Here is a 16,102-nt window from a genome sequence, read left to right on the forward strand (position 1 = left end):
ACAAGATCAAACAAAATCTACCTGTGCACTGTTGCACGTTCAGCAGTGATACTTTAAGCACTGTAGGCATGTGAAACCTAAATTCAATCATGAGGCAATAAAAGGCTCTAAAAATCAATACATAGACTGACAGGTAAACGTGTCGAGGACGTTAAAAACCGGTTTGGTGCAGAGATCTGAGTTATAAAAGTGTGTAAATCAAATGATAGAACGTCATAGTGAAGCCTATTCGATAGATAAAAGCGGGCATCAGACCCTCTGTCTGATTTAAAGACACTGAAAAGGCCACAGAAACGTTTCTTCCTTATTGGCATGAGGTGAGTTACGGAAATGTCGCTGCATGTTTCAGATGCATTCTGACTGAAATTAGATGAGACAAATATAATTGACAGGAAAAACCTGCACAATGACGCATGTACTGTAAAAATGCAATAACATAAATCTTGACTGTAAAATCAACAAAGTGGATTGGTTGTGGAGGTGCACGTTTTGGACCTCACACGTGCACTTTTTAAGAACAGTTTTCTGGTTCTCTTTGCCACCAAATGTTATTGTCATGTCATGATTTTTGGCCAGTGATAGTTTATTCTATTTTAGGATGTTTTTTTACTGGGCACTAGTTGATTTTTATTTTTTTAAATTAATTAATTTTTTTTTAAATTTAGAAAGTTGCAAGAAACTGATCGAAGGAGAAGATAGTGGGTCACTGGGGAGTTGAGCTACCTCTCGCTCTACACTTCAGCTTTAATGAATTTAAAGAAGCCACACAGCCACCTTAAAACACTTCAATGGTACGCTAGAAGAATTTAGGGGAGAATTAAGGAATATTCACAATGATGTACAGCACCAGTCAACGGTTTGGACACATCTACCTATTCATTTTCAATCAACTGGAGTGTTTGAACTTTTGACTGGGACAGCATATTCATGACCTTTTATTTTATCTTTCATGTATGGCCCACTGCAACACTTCTCTCTTTGAGCTTGAGTCAGCTTTTTTAGACTCAAGATCCAAAATTGATTAGTTAGCTGCCTTGCCAGGCAGGCCCCAGGTGCACTGTCAAAAGTGTTAAAAGTGTTCATGTGCACTGTGCCATCAGTGTGTCAGCCAGAAAATAACCCCAGCAAGACTAAAACAAGACTGGCTCGACTTCATGTCTGTGCCTGTGTTTTCGTCCGACAGGGCTAAACTGGGACACGGGCTGCTCTCAGGCCAGTACTCCAAACCACCCATGAAATCTGAGCTCATTGAACAGGTGATGAAAGAAGAACACAAGGTATTAAACGGGGTATGTCCAGCTCTCAAACTGGGTCCACAACAACGAGAAGCATGTTCATAATGAAGGATGACAAAATGAGTTGTTTTAGGTTTAGCTGCAGCATCTCATTAATTCTGATTCTGTTTTTAACCAATATCAAAAGGCAATATAAAACTGGCTTTTCTTTTGATCTTTTTGAAGTAGTTGATTGATTGACTGAATTGATTATTTGATCTTGAGATGTGTTGATATCATAGTTATGTTTTTGTGCCTCCATGTTTTCTTGTTACTCTGAAAATAGCCATTGATAGCATCACCAAAGGCCCAAAAGTGCAACTTTGATTATTTTTTTTTTTTTACCACAACAGCTCTAGACACATCTCAAGTACTGTGTTTGGATTCTAACACTGCAATATCACAGCTTAATTTTGCCACAGATATTAGCCAAAGTTTAGTCCATTTGATTATCTCTCAGTTTGCTTTACTAATTTCAAAGTACCTGACGTGAAAATTGGACTTTCATTACTGTAGTGCACAGCTGCCAGGAAATCAGAGGAGGAAAGCTGCTAAAGCATAAAAGGACCCAACAGTAGTGCTGTAGGCCTTGAGCTTCTTTTAACCAGTCTTGGTAAATGATAGGACAGAGCTCTGATCTTGAACTTCCTACACATGTGATAGTGGAGTCAAATTTGGACACAAATTGACAGCTGTGAGGATATGGGGGGTTGGGCTTGTGCTGGCATGTTGTGTTCAGTTCGCACAGAGGCAGTGTTACCCATTGCAATTATAAACTCTTTGAAATGGCTTTTCAAAATTAATTGCACCACCTTAGATTGTATGGATGCCAGTTGGCTTGCTTAGGACATTATGTCCAGATGATGCTGCTGTATTTACTTGTGAATCAATTGTCAACAAAAAGCCATATTATCTTTATGGAATTAATTTCTGTTGGACAGTGTGCCGGCTGGGATAGTGTAATTGAAGGAATAGTTTGACATTTTGGTTAGTATGTTTATCTGCTTTTAGGATGAATAATGTGATGACAGTAAGATCAGGGAATCTCTCTGCTGATTGCCAGGCCTTGGTAACCACTCCCAGTCGAGCTGTAGTGTAGGACATAAATCCAACTGGAACAGATTATGGGTTTTACAACTTGCATGTTTTTGTTTTTTTTCCCCCTCTCAATTTCACAATTTTTGTTCAACCAAATTAGAGACAATATGGCAATTGCTGAACTTCAGCTGTGCCTTTAGGGAGCTGTTTTCTCAAGAGCATTCAGATTTCCAGTGTTTGTACTAATGGCTAACATAACCAGCTTACCTGATGTCACAGAGAATTATCGACTGAAAAGCTCCAACATAATGCAACCCTATCAATTTGTTTGGAGCCTCCCTGGTCTGAAAATATGTTATTCTGGACCCAAATGAAAGCATAAGGCTTCATATTTAGCCAGCCCATTTTTAACCATGAAGTCACACAGTCAGGTGACTCATTGATGGAACAATCTGAAACCTTGACCCTGAGGAGATTCAGTAGCTTTTCTTTGCACTGGCGGCATTTTGTTGACGAGTAAGGGTACATTTGTTTCCAGAGGGATGGGTGCCAGTAAGGTGATCTCAATGATCACCTATATCCTTAAAAATATTATTTTAGATTACTGAAACCATATGAATTCTCTTGGGGATAAATAAAGTATTTTTCATTTCATTATCCTTTGATGAACACCTCCATCCTTTGGAGCTGTTTAGCTCAAAATGTCACTGACTGGTTTGATAAATACGATAAAAGTATTTTGCTGTTGACATTAGATCACCAGGTCTCAACCCAGCTGAACACAGTTGAGAATTTGGGCTGATATGTTACAGTCTTTTAGAAGACTGTATCCGAGGTTCACAGACTAATATCAAGGTGCATTGAAGCTCTACTTTCAGCATGTCAAGGCTTTATGTGGATATCTGCTTTAATTAGCCACCCGACTGTGTGAAAACTATACTTGAATCTCTGAGGACACGAGCGGACATATCAAATTTATTTATATTCTGGATGCTAACTAAAGGTTTGAGTCTTTTTATTCAGTACCCCTTTACTGGGGAATAGATTTGAAGTTAGAGCCAGCATTTGTCGCTCTTGGTTTCTTTTTTAGCATCATATTTGTCCACTCTTTTGAGAATATTTGTAATATCCCAGTATAATCATTCAAATTCTTCACTCAAAAAGACTGAACACTTCTCAATGTGTAAGATCAAGTTTCCTCTCTACAGCTATAAAAGTACAATAACAGCTGGTGCTGCTGCCAATTATACCACAAACTCCCCACTTCTGTGCATGTAAAAAAATTTAAATAAAAAAAAAAAAGATAAGAGAAACAGATGGGCAGGAACTTTACTCCAAAAACGCTTGTTCTTTGAATAAAAAAATCTGACTTCTTCACATCTGAACACCTCTTACATCTTGTTCCCCCTGGAAGGATGCAACGTGTTACTGACTGATCTCTGTTCACACAAAAAGCCATTTGATTGGTCTAAAATATTGGAACATCTATAACTATAGGAAGGGAAACTGTATTTACATGAGGAACTTGTCATCATTTCCGTACAGGACAGACTGTGATTGGCATTCGACTATTAGTGAAATTCTTCCGATTACATTTCTGACTAACTATTGATGCATGAAAACTTGAAGACTGGCTTCTGTCAACACTCTGTAACATCTACTGGAGCAACTGTTGTCCTGTGTCATACCTCCCTCTGAGACAAGTGAGTGGTCATGCATAGTCGGCGTGTGTGACGTCCACATTTTTTCATTTCAGCACCTGCATAAGGGCATCTCTCCTCGAATGTTGAAGTCCCTGGTCAGCATAGGACACCAGGAGTTTTCCTCCAACAGACAACAAGATGCTCATGAGTACCTGCTGCACATGATCAACCTGGTGGAGGTGAGTGAAGCTATGCTTTCGTGTAGGGTTCAAAATCACATTCTTGAAATGTTATTATCCTGAGCTTATAAGGATGCAGATGTTACCAGTATACATCAGCATAGTCTGCAGGAACCTATATAAGTGTCTATTGAACCATCCTGTATGTTTTTTATGTTTTTTTGTTAGTCCAATAATCAGTTCAAAAACCAAATATATTCTATTTTGAATCACATGGTACAAAGAGCAGCAGCATTTTCTGCCTTTTTTTTCCCAAACCTTTGTTTGAAAAATGACTGAAACTTGCTAGTTAAGTGTCTTTAAGAGATGAATAATTCTACTTTAAACACTAAAAACACAAAAGAAGAGGATATTGCCTTTCACAAGCTTGCTTTAGTAAACTTTCCTCCTCTGTGAAATCGTAACGTTCTTATAAATGTTGGGAGCCACTTCTGACCCCTGACACAGAGGGACAGAGTTTGGAAAGGTAGGATCTGGCTTTGATTAAACACAGCACACTGCCTTCATGTTTGGTTCTGACACACAAGGTTCTCTGAAATGTCTCTCACAAGCTGGCTATATCTTTATATATAGCTCACTGCTATCTGTTACACAGGGTGGCTAGATAATGCTTCCCATTCTGCCTCAACCATGATACTTGGTCTGGGTAGGACCTGATACTTCCTGTCTCCCATATTGTGGATGTCAACAAAACACAGAAACTTGATTCTCGCATCCCCTGTAATTTTGTATGCTTGCACATGTCTGTTTGCCAAATTCTCCTCCCAATTCGCCTCCCACAACTGCCTGTAAAACTGATTTATCCACACATGGGTGACCTGACTACAGCCACCACCATCAGTCTCCTTACATGCATGGCCCAACATGGAGTAAATTTATAACTTATGTATTTCTGTAGCGTCTTAGAATAGAAGAGCTGAGTTGCAGAAACGCCTTGGTCATGCAGAATGATGTGTTAAGCCGTGATGCCATCCTTCATCACGGTCTTCAAATAAACAGTGTAAAACCTCCATGACCCAGCCCTTCGTGAACAGTGAAAGAACATGGTGAAGCTTGGAGATAATGATTAATGTGTCCTCATTTTCTAAAGAGATGCAACTTTCTCAGTAATGGAGGGTTAATTGAGCCTCTAAATGTAAGACTTGCACTGACATTTTGAGCTGCTGCATGAAGAGTCCTGGGTCATGCCAGGAGACTGTAATAGACCACAGCATTTAGACACAGCTACATTTATAACATTGGGCTGTCATGTTCGTGATATACAGTTTATTAAGCACTGAGATTATCAGTGCATAAGGCTATTGTAGAAAATAAATCATTTAACATAGAAAGAAAAAGAGATGACACAGTTTCGATGGCAGTACAGAACATTAATCTACATTATTTTTGACAGAAAAACCTACATTTGCTTTTAGCATGCAAGAAATGATCAGTATTTGCTATTTCGTGGGACAATACTGCCCCTCTGATGAACTGGCTCCCTGTTCAGTATGTGTCCCTTAATGAATGAATAAAACGCCACAATAAAACATGCCCTCTTCTGCTTTAATTAAAATTCAGTGCCTTGTAGCTCTAAGTGTTGTTGTTTCTGCAGAGGAACAGTGCAGGCTCTGAGAATCCGAGCGATGCTTTCCGCTTCCTGGTGGAGGAGCGGGTTCAGTGCTGTCAGTCTCGCCGGGTTCGTTACACTCAGAGGGTGGATTACTGCATCCAGCTGCCAACTCCCATTGAGGCGGCCACCAATCGAGGTAAAGGAGTCTAGACCCAGGCATACACACACAAACACAGTTGCTGCAATTTGAAGCCACAGCTGCCTCTGGTTTGCACAGATTCCTGTTACAGACCTCAGGTGGCACGAGCCGCTGTGAGAATTGGTTAAATGAAAAGATGTTTGGCTCTGAATAAGGAGAAACATATTTGCAACAAAAACTAACTCTTATGACCAATTACATTAGCTGTCATTACCCAATGTACTATACAATGAAACATATGTATGGTTTAATGATAGGAACCATGATGTTAACATGTGGTGCAGTTTATAGCCCGATGCAGTGTGGTTGCAAGTAAAGGGTTGCCAAAGTTGTCAGCCATTATTTTAAGTATTACCTGAACACTTTAAATGATTCTGAACATGCTGAATATTTTGGAGGCCTCAAGTCTCAGTGTTTTTATCATCAGAGGAGCTGCTGACATATGAGGCCAAGCGGAAGGAAGCTGAGGAGAACATGCGGGCTCCACCTGAACCGGTGCGAGCACGGATCCCTTTCACTGCTTGTCTGCAAGCCTTCACAGAGCCGGAAAATGTCCCCGACTTCTGGAGCTCAGCGCTGCAGGCCAAGTCAGCTGGAATCAAGTAAGCACCAGTACTTTTTTTTTTTTAAATCATCTCACCTTTGTTGTGTTTGTAAACTTTCTTTTAAATCCCCCCTTTAATTGTTTTCCTGCAGAACTTCCCGTTTTGCCTCATTCCCAGAGTATCTGGTCGTGCAAATCAAGAAATTCACCTTCGGTGTCGACTGGGTGCCAAAGAAGCTTGGTAACTATTGTGTTGCATAATAATTATGAATAAAGATGCTTGTTTTTTTCACTTCTGCCAATGTTGACTTAGTTATTTGAAGTTTTAATAGTACTAAAAATACCCAGCAGAGGGCACCATCAAACTACAGTCCACAAGGCACATATAGTACAGTCGCAAGAGAAGTTTGTGTCCAAGTAAAGCAATAAAGAATTACTTCACATGCAGTTTTGGACATGTAGTCAAAACTCTCTCAAAACCTTAGTCTTCTCACTTGAATTCAATATTTATATGCAGACCTAGCCATCGACGTTCCAGACTTTCTGGATCTGAACCGGCTCAGAGCTACAGGGCTGCAGGCGGGCGAAGAGGAGCTGCCTGATCTCATGCCTCCCATAGTGTTGCCTGAAGACACCAGAGGTATGACGCCAACCATCAGTCATGGTTTCATGTAGATCTAGTCCCTGTGCGTTTGTATGCAGATCAGAACTGGTGAATATCATAGATTGTAAATGGTGCTGCTGTGGTTTTGAAGCTTCCCAATATTGCGTGCTGAAGGATTTCAGCCGAACAACCTGCTTCCTTTTACTGCTTTTAATGTTTTCAATAAGAAACAGGTCTGGGCTGTTGGCAGGGAAGTGTTGCCTCTCTTACAACAGGGTCATGCTCTTGCGCCACATGTAGATTGTGGTTAAAGATATCCCAGTGAAGGGCAGCGTAAGTTGCTGCAAAACCTACGGTACAAAAATGGTTCAGCAATTATGAGCTTAAAACGGGGATGCATTTTTTTCTACGCAAACATGCGACTAACCTGCTGCTATTTGACCTAATTAATATCGAGATGTTTCACCAAGTGTTTTCTAGCTGCCGTTCCAACTTTTTTAGAAAAGATGGCATGGAATATTAAGATAAAATATTAAGCACATAGTTTCTTAAAAAGACTCTTTCAACATTTGACGTTATCTTTGTACTATTTTATGTAAAATATAGGTTGTCAACTGTTTAAATCATCACATTCTGTTTTAATTTACATTTTATACAACATTCCAACTTTTTGGATACAGGTTTTTTTTTTTATTTGTTTACATAGTTGTGGTATCGGTGCTCCATTTGTCTCACCTAGACTTCACTGACCATAATTTCCTGGTCACAGGCTCCCATGAATCACCAGCAGTGGCCCAAAGCGATGTCGCTGGCCATGCGTAAACTCTTGGAAGGAAATGCTAAATGGCACCCTTAACTACTAGCGTAATTTTTTTGTAGTTCATTTTTAATTTTACAGTTCTGTTGTCACTGTTAAAGGACACGGTTTTCCTTGAGCGCTTGTGTTTTGTCTAACTTATTGGTCCCTCTATTGAGTCCGTATGACTCTGACAAAGTGATAGCTCTTTGTTCCTTCTAGAAGATACTTAGGGTTGCTATAAGAAACCATGTGACACCCCTTTTAGCAGGTGTGGAGTATTTTTGTAAGTCAATTCATCTGTGAAATTGTCTTTGATATGATATTCTGCTCAAACCCACCCAAGTTCTCACTTAAGGACATCTTGAAAGGAATCCCACAGGAAAGGCAAGCTCAACCAATTACTGGAAAGTTGTTGTATTCACATTGTGGCTAAGCCTAATAAGTTCTAATGATTTAATGAGATCTGCTCGTAATGCATTCAGCTATGCTCTGGAAAACAGCTACTGGAAGGTTGTGAGTCATGTTTTGGAACTCGAGAAAATGTTGTTGGTACTTTTCTAGAGTTTTCTGTGGATGATATGTCAGCTTCTTTTCTTAAAGGCCTTCTTTTCTTAAAGGCCAAAAGCCTCCTTTGTTTCCTTTGTCTTTTTTGTCCCCTCTGTGATTGCATTTTCCACTCTTCCTTCTTTTTAAAGTTCATCTACGTCAAGATGTCTGTGTAACAGATGAGAAATACTAGAGGGGGTCCAGGCAACACTGCAAAGACAGGAACATCTGACAAAAGCCTTGGCTGTGCTTCATACATTCACAAATTGACTGCGTATACCTTAATATTTCAGGACTGAGCAGCATATGCTGTGCCTGTTATCTCAGACATGCAGACAGTGAATGGACTTCTGGATGCACTACTTAACATTTTTGTGTGGCACATTGAAGCCAAAAACTGCCTTGTGTAGGCCTGATATACCTGACAACAACCTATCCAGCTATCCAGGAGAACTGTAGTAAAACTCAATGCATGACCATTTGTCTAAATGTTTTTCATTAGCAGCAAATTTTATATGGTATAGTATTTTGAATAATCCCTCGACTGTTCCCTTAAGAGCTTCTATTTCAATTACTAGGATGTTAAAACATCTTTCCTCGTGTAAATAACACAGTTAAAACTGTGAAATGAAAAGAGGTCAAAAGAAATAACTTGCTGTTGTTCAATACATTCTCAGATTTTTTTTATTTCACATTGATACAATGAGTTTTGTTGGTTGCAAATGAACCACTGGCCTGTTATCCTCTGTCTGGTATTAGGAGTGATGAATCATTGGTCACCCTTCTGTCTCCAAAAGGCTTCAGTGCTTTTCATTGATTACATTGCACCAGACAAATGTGTTTTCCTGTTCGCTGCTTGAACCACATTGTTACTCATTGGGCTGTTTATCATCTATTCAGTCAATTATTCCAGACCATTTGGAAAAGAAAAAAAACAGCTATTTATTTTTGTGTTTCTGCTTTGAACATTTGGATATTTATTGCCGGGTTTGAGTTCCTCTCCTGTTTAGTATTAGATTTGAAAAACTCAAATCTCACAGACTATGTATGATGGGCCACGATTTTTTCATTTTTTTTCCGATGGTCAAAGTGTAGAAGAGAGAGGAAACAAAAAAGAGGCCGTGTGACTGATCTTGTTGAAGTGTTTTTCTGTCTACGTAAACCATGCTGAAATGACTTTTGTGTTGAATGGAATTAAACTGTCTGGGACAGTGAAACTAAAACTAATTAACAGCAACTGCCAGAGTCATTATTTAATTCCAAAAACCTAGTGCTCTAAAATTGGCTGCAGATAAAATCCACCAACAAAAGAAGGATAAAAACAATTGTTGTGTCATTTACAAAGAAACTTTTTATTCTGCAAGAATATGGCAGCCGTATCCTGAAGCATGGTCTTCTTCTGGACTTCCCAGTGCTGTCATATCTGTGTAAAATAAATGGTGTTTACCAGATTACTGATGACCCTTTTATACAAGCATGACTCAGTGAAGAGATTACGGTGCTTTGGAATATTTGGTATTACTAAAATGATTTCCTTGACTTGATCCCAGTTTAGAGTTGACATGAATTGTCTCTTCTGCAAATGGATGTCCTCAGTATGATTTATTGGCGCACCTATATTGCCAAATTTAGAAGAACAAATGCCGTTAATACAGCAACTGTAGTTTGATTATCAAAGGGAAACTTTTCTTTTTGGATTTGCTTCAACAAAGCGGGTAGTGGCATTGGGACAGATTAACATCCATTTCCTATACCAGTTTAATCCAACTCAGGGTCACGGAGGGGCTGAAGCTAATCCCAGCAGTCACTGGGCAAGAGGCTGGGTGCACCCTGAACGGCTTGCTAGTCCATCACAGGGCCACACAGAGACAAACAACCATGCACACTCACTCCTAGGGTTACCTTAGAGTCACCACTTAGCTTAACGTGCATGTTTTTTGGGTTTGTGGGAGGAAGCCAGAATAGCCAGAGAGAACCCACCCATACACGGGAAGAACATGCAAACTCCACACAGAAAGGCCCCAGCCGGGATTCGAACCGTCTTGCTGTGAGGTGACGGCGCTAACCACCATGCAGCCCCAGATTAACTTTTTTCCAGTAATTTTACCTTTTGTATTAGAATACTACAACAACTGCAAGATTCATGCGATTTCTTTCTTTTTTTCTTTGATTTAATTTAAATTAGGATTTTGTATACAAAAAAATAAATGCACTTCAGCATAAATCTAACTAATCTTTGTTGTTTGTGTTTGTTTTTGCTTTATTTGTCAGTAGTTCATTTGATCTGTTTAAGAATAGATGTGTGTAATGCTGGCGGTCCAAGGAAATACACTTCTCAGCCCGAAGTCGTGGTCAGCGTGTGAGGCATTTAGGAAACGTAAAATAAATTGAGATTTCACCACCTACCAACACAACTAATGTCATGATCCTTGTTTTTGTGTTTTTCTGGTTTTGTTTTGTATCCTAGTTTCCTAGTCGATTTAGATGAGTTTTCATTGTCATTTCCCGTTTCCCTCAGTTCCCTGTCAGTCTCCAGTTCCACCTCCATCTCCTGTGTTAAGTCTCCTCAGGTGTTTCAGATCACTAATCATTCTCTCCACAGCATTTAATCTCCTGTTGTCTACTCAGTCTTGGTCAGATCCTCACCGTCACCCCCATAGTCTAATCCTTGTTAGTTCTAGAGTTTTTCATGTTTCCAGATTTCCTCCCGAGTTCTGTAGAGTTTAGTTTTTCGCCTAGTGCATTTTCTAGTTTTTATTTTTCCAGCTTTGTTGTGATTTTGAGTTCTTGCAAAAAACCCTTTAAATTACTCCTGACTTCTGTCCTAGTCTGCATCTGGGTCCTGCTCCTTCGCCCCCTCGAAACCGTGACAACTAATTATTCAGCCTGTGTGAAACGTTGCAGTAAATTGCAGACACACTTAAAAAAGTATTATTTCAAAACACATAAGACTGAAATTCCATTTGGGGGAAATTAGATGATTAATGCAAGGGCGTGTTTCTGTAATTTATCAACTGCCTTGGTTAGCATATGCATTGTCACTATGATTTGCTTCATGTGTATTGTGTTTGTTAGCAGTGACACAACACAAACGATCCGTTTAGTGAGTGAATCCTTCCAGCTATGCTCTATTCAAAGTGCCGTCAGTATGCGTGTGTCTGTTTTGCTTTTACAGCAATTTGCATGCAAAATGTTTGAGGAACATCTGTAAATTGTACTTACAGAAAACATTCGGGGTTACATTCTCCTTACAACACTGCAGCAGTGCAAACAAAATAAAACATAATTGGTGATGGTTGATCTGGCTGTGCACTGTCACATTTAAAAATTGTTCTTCTCTTTTTTTCAGATAACTCAATGAGCTCCTCAGACTGTGAGTATTTAATTTCTCCTCTATGTAATGCTCTTCAAACATGTGTTCATGTAAGTTAGAACAGTGGAAAATGTACTCTCAGCTCCAGGTGGTAGTGATGAATGCGGCTGAGTTAAACTTCTGACTAACTGAGCAGGTGCTGCAGCTGCTCTCTACTTCTAAACAAACTTAACTTTTCCATGTAGCTTTGCTTATTTTAGCCATGCTCATTTCTCTCCCTGATAAATCGTCCCTCAATAGAGATGTCTCCCTGGGGCTGATTCTCTTCTGATCTCTTTGTTTAATGAGTCCCAAAGAGGGAGTCTCCATATTTCTGGTTGCTTGTTTAGAATGAAGGTTATTGGTAGTGTTGGATCAGTGAGTGTGTGCTTAGCTACTGATGTTGGTTTGCCATGTCTCCAGCCCCAGAGATAGACGAGGCGGCGGTTATGCAGCTGGCAGAGATGGGTTTTCCACTGGAGGCCTGTAGGAAGGCAGTGTACTATACAGGCAACATGGGCCCCGAAATGGCCTTCAACTGGATCATAGCACACATGGAGGAGCCTGGTAAGGCAGTATTACCATACAAAGCTTGAGAATACTGTATTTAGACATTTAGGGAATGTTTGACCAGCGTATAATGAGTGAAAACGTTTGAACTAAGATAATTAGCAGTCATAACAAGTTTGAATATCTTCTCAAATTCTTCGGAAAACTTTTGAGTTGTTTGTATATTGAGCTGTTGGTCATGAACATGTATTATTAACTATGCATCAATAGATGCAGCCTTGGCTTGTTTAAAAAATGCCTTATTGTTTCTTTTAAAAACATACTGAATAAAATATGGAATGAAAACACAAAAACACACTAACCGGGAGGCATATAGGGATGATGGGGAATTTCTCCATTGGTTAGCATCAATCACAGTGCAACATATTGTGATGCAATCTATCAAAATGCAGAGTTAAGAGTGCTGTGGTTTTTCACTATTTTCATTCCATTTGATGGGTCCTGATTCACTTTCTTTCACCATTAAGTGTTACTGGAAGGTTTAGGACTTTTGCAGTTCAGTCGTTTTTACAAACTTAGAATAAATACTGCGTAAGGTTGTTAACCCATTCGGCTGTTTTTTGTTTAAAACAGTTTTGTTTTTCTGGAAAACATGAAACTATCCAATCAAACCTTTTGTTTCTCATCCTTTGAAGCAACTAAAATGGTAAAATAAAACCGACTTTAGGGACAAAACCTTCAGCTTTTGTTGTACTTTCTTTACTTTGCCCTCAAGTTAATCAATCCCTTTAGAAAAGATGATAAAGTTGGTGTCTGTTGCTATGGCGTGTGCATCCCTCCAGGTTTGATGTCCCTCAAAATGATAATAACAATGATAAATTCCTTTTTAAATGATCTGCAAGTGTCCAGTTGTGAAAACTGCTTCTTGAAAAGTTTCCAGTGATTTAAAAATAATCATGACAAGGTGCTGTGCAAGGAGTGTGGGTGAGGGTTAAGTGGAAACTTAAACCCAGAGAAACTAAAAATACTTGTGACAAATGATTAGAACAGGTGCAATGAAAATAGGCTTGGTTCTGCAAGAGTTTCTGTACACTGACTCTAAAGACTTCAAGAGGTAACACCACATAATGTGTCACGACATGGAGCAAAGGCAAGTTTATTTGTTGTGGACCTTTTTGAACACAAAGGTAATTTAAAGTGAGAGACACATCACATCTCATGTACTTCCAATACTCATAGAGAGATCGGTGCTAGACTTTGTCTCTTTTGTGGACTGCAGTAGTTTATATGTGCATGTCTGTGTGAGAGATCGTCACCAGAAACTTTGTGGGAGCTGATTAGGGATGCCACAGAGATTCACAGCGGTAGAGCTGTCCCCCCCCCCCCGAGGAGTTGACTCGTGTCACTTTTATTTCCCTGGCTGGTTGTAAAGAGCCTCTACAGTGGATGGAAATAAGAGTACCACCCTGCCGGTTATTTTTTAAAAGGTACTGATGCATCTTCAAAAATAGGCTGCAGTCCGTATCAATATCTCCAGTAAAACAGTCTGCACAAGTGTGCTTAACGAAGTTTAAAAAAAAAAAAAAAATTTTTCCTCAACTTCCTTCTTCTTATTTTCCCATGAGCATCGTTTCAGCCCATCATTTCAACAAAATTGCTGTTTTTACATTGCTTATTTTTCCCTTTATCCCTCTGCCAATTTCAGGATTCTGTGGACTTTTTTTTGCACTCTATCCCGACTCTGGAGGCAAGCTATTGTATGATATTGTGAAAGCACAGCCCATATCGAATCTGTTTTTTATTAGAAAGAATCGGCTCAACAAGAGAATTGTCAATGAATATGAAACTGTGCAGATCAATAGAGATGGCCACTAGGCAGCAGCATAAAGAGAATAATGGTATTTGCATAGAAGCACCAGGGAAAGCTTCCATGGAAACAGTTTGGGAAATCACAGGCACTTTTATGAGCAAACCTAATCCAAACAAAGTAACAAAATACGACTAGCTGAGCCAGTCTGTCAGTGGGAGTCAAAAGAAAAATGTTCAAATTATTCATTGTTCTCCAACAAGCAAATACATTTTATCAAGTTTGAATATAACTGATGCTGATGTTGCATCCATGCCAACTGTTGTCTGGGCTTGTTTTCAGCTTTAGCTGACTGAGACTGGCTACATGGTCAACATTAACTTGATAAACCAATCTATTTACAATCTATCTTATACTGCTACACTTGAACAGTCTGAGTTCACCCACAACAATGGCTGTTCCTGTTAGAGCAAATCTTTTATAATCTAGGTCTGTTACATTAAGATTTATAATTGTGGATATCAATACATACCTACAGGAGGATAAGAGGAAAAGAGTTGTATTGGAAGAAATATGTTCTATAAGAGCCTTACTACTTTTGCATTAAAACACTTTTTACAGCTTCTCTTCTGGAAAGGAGAATGAATGTATAATATCCCTACAAGTATAGAAACTGAGCTCCCAAATCAAGGGAAGTGAAAAAAGTAAAAGCTGGGAGAGAGATAACCAGAGGATATAATGGATGTGAAGGTCAGAGAAAAATATTGCATCTCACATTATACGTGTCAGTAAAGCCTCAAGCCAATCAGGGCATAGTTGTGTCTTCAGTGGTCGTTCCAAGTTGATACAACCAGAGAAAAGTAGCTACGATGTGTAGTTCAGAAAACTGCAGCTGCATGGCTCCCACATGTTTTTAATGACATATACACCCCTGGTATTCTGCAGTGGTGGAAAAAGTCACACAAAACCTTTTTAAAAGCCAGTTTTGAAGTCATAATGTTATTCAACACTACAATAGCAGTTGTCCTTGTTCTTTATTTACAAAGAAAGCAAACTATTTTTTTTCCTATAAAATGAGGGGCATGAGCAAAAGGATGTTAAAGATGTTATGTTTATGTACTTATAAGAATATTGTTTAGCGACTGGGCCTATGCCATGTGAGTCAGGGTTAACTTACCCATCACGGATGTCTTTGATAAAGACCATGATGAGATTAAACACCTATTTAAAGCCGCTAAAGATCAGGACAGAAGTTGAATAATAACATGCACGCATTTTGATGTTCAGGTTTTGATGTTTTATTTATGTGCCTGAAGAGTAGGCATCCTGTGGCATAAAAACAGCTGCATTATGAGCAGCCAGAAGGACACAGCACAAGGAGGCTGAGATGGGAATGGTAGTGGGAGATAAGTGATATGCATTTTCATTTATGGCAAGGACAGTAATGAAGGCTCTGTTTATGACCAGCAATAGTCGAGTAATTCCGGCACGAGTGTCCTTGTTCCTGGTTTGAGGGTCACTTTAGTTAGTTTTGAATGGATTGTGTTTCTCAAACTTTTCAGGGTTAAAATGTAGGTTGCTGCCAGATTTAATGTTAGCTCCTCTATGCATTGTTCTGGGTTTCCTGGAAGCAGATTTTCCTTTATAACTCACTCTTATTAATGTGTGGATAAGTCAGTTACACATAGAGTAGGTCCTTGTAGGAGGGAAGAGTCTCAACAGGCAAACAGGCGTTTTCATAGTTGTGTGGGAATTTAGACTTTGAGGTGAAAATGTCATAAGTTGCATTTGTATCAGATAACCACTTGCAGTACAAAAGAAGTATCTCGGGGCATCCCACTTTTTGTTTATAATATGGCATTTGTGTGTTCATGTCTATGCTGAATTGTTGGTGAGGTAAATCTGATGCTTATAGTGTGATGGGTTAAAGCAGAGAGGCCCAAGAAGCATCGGCTTCTTTGTCCTGGCAGGGTTCCATAAGAAAAACATGGAGCA

The 16,102-nt window shown here is 39.3% G+C and overlaps 1 protein-coding gene across 2 annotated transcripts in view; it reads left to right on the top strand.

The window, feature by feature from the left end:
* usp13 (ubiquitin specific peptidase 13) overlaps window positions 1–16,102 on the top strand; it is a 35,324-nt gene that overhangs the window by 12,270 nt on the left and 6,952 nt on the right. The window contains exons 10-17 of one of the 2 annotated variants that reach the window (XM_072389460.1): window positions 1,184–1,289; window positions 4,069–4,194; window positions 5,789–5,942; window positions 6,373–6,547; window positions 6,642–6,730; window positions 7,007–7,129; window positions 11,788–11,811; window positions 12,214–12,357. In XM_072389460.1, the coding sequence (XP_072245561.1) occupies window positions 1,184–1,289; window positions 4,069–4,194; window positions 5,789–5,942; window positions 6,373–6,547; window positions 6,642–6,730; window positions 7,007–7,129; window positions 11,788–11,811; window positions 12,214–12,357 (941 nt within the window). The remainder of the gene's footprint in view (window positions 1–1,183; window positions 1,290–4,068; window positions 4,195–5,788; window positions 5,943–6,372; window positions 6,548–6,641; window positions 6,731–7,006; window positions 7,130–11,787; window positions 11,812–12,213; window positions 12,358–16,102) is intronic. The other variant, XM_072389461.1, reaches the window with a different exon arrangement.

This window comes from Leuresthes tenuis, unplaced genomic scaffold (genome assembly GCF_036924035.1).
Source record: "Leuresthes tenuis unplaced genomic scaffold, fLeuTen1.0.hap1 SCAF_7, whole genome shotgun sequence".
Classification (NCBI taxonomy): Eukaryota; Metazoa; Chordata; class Actinopteri; order Atheriniformes; family Atherinopsidae; genus Leuresthes; species Leuresthes tenuis.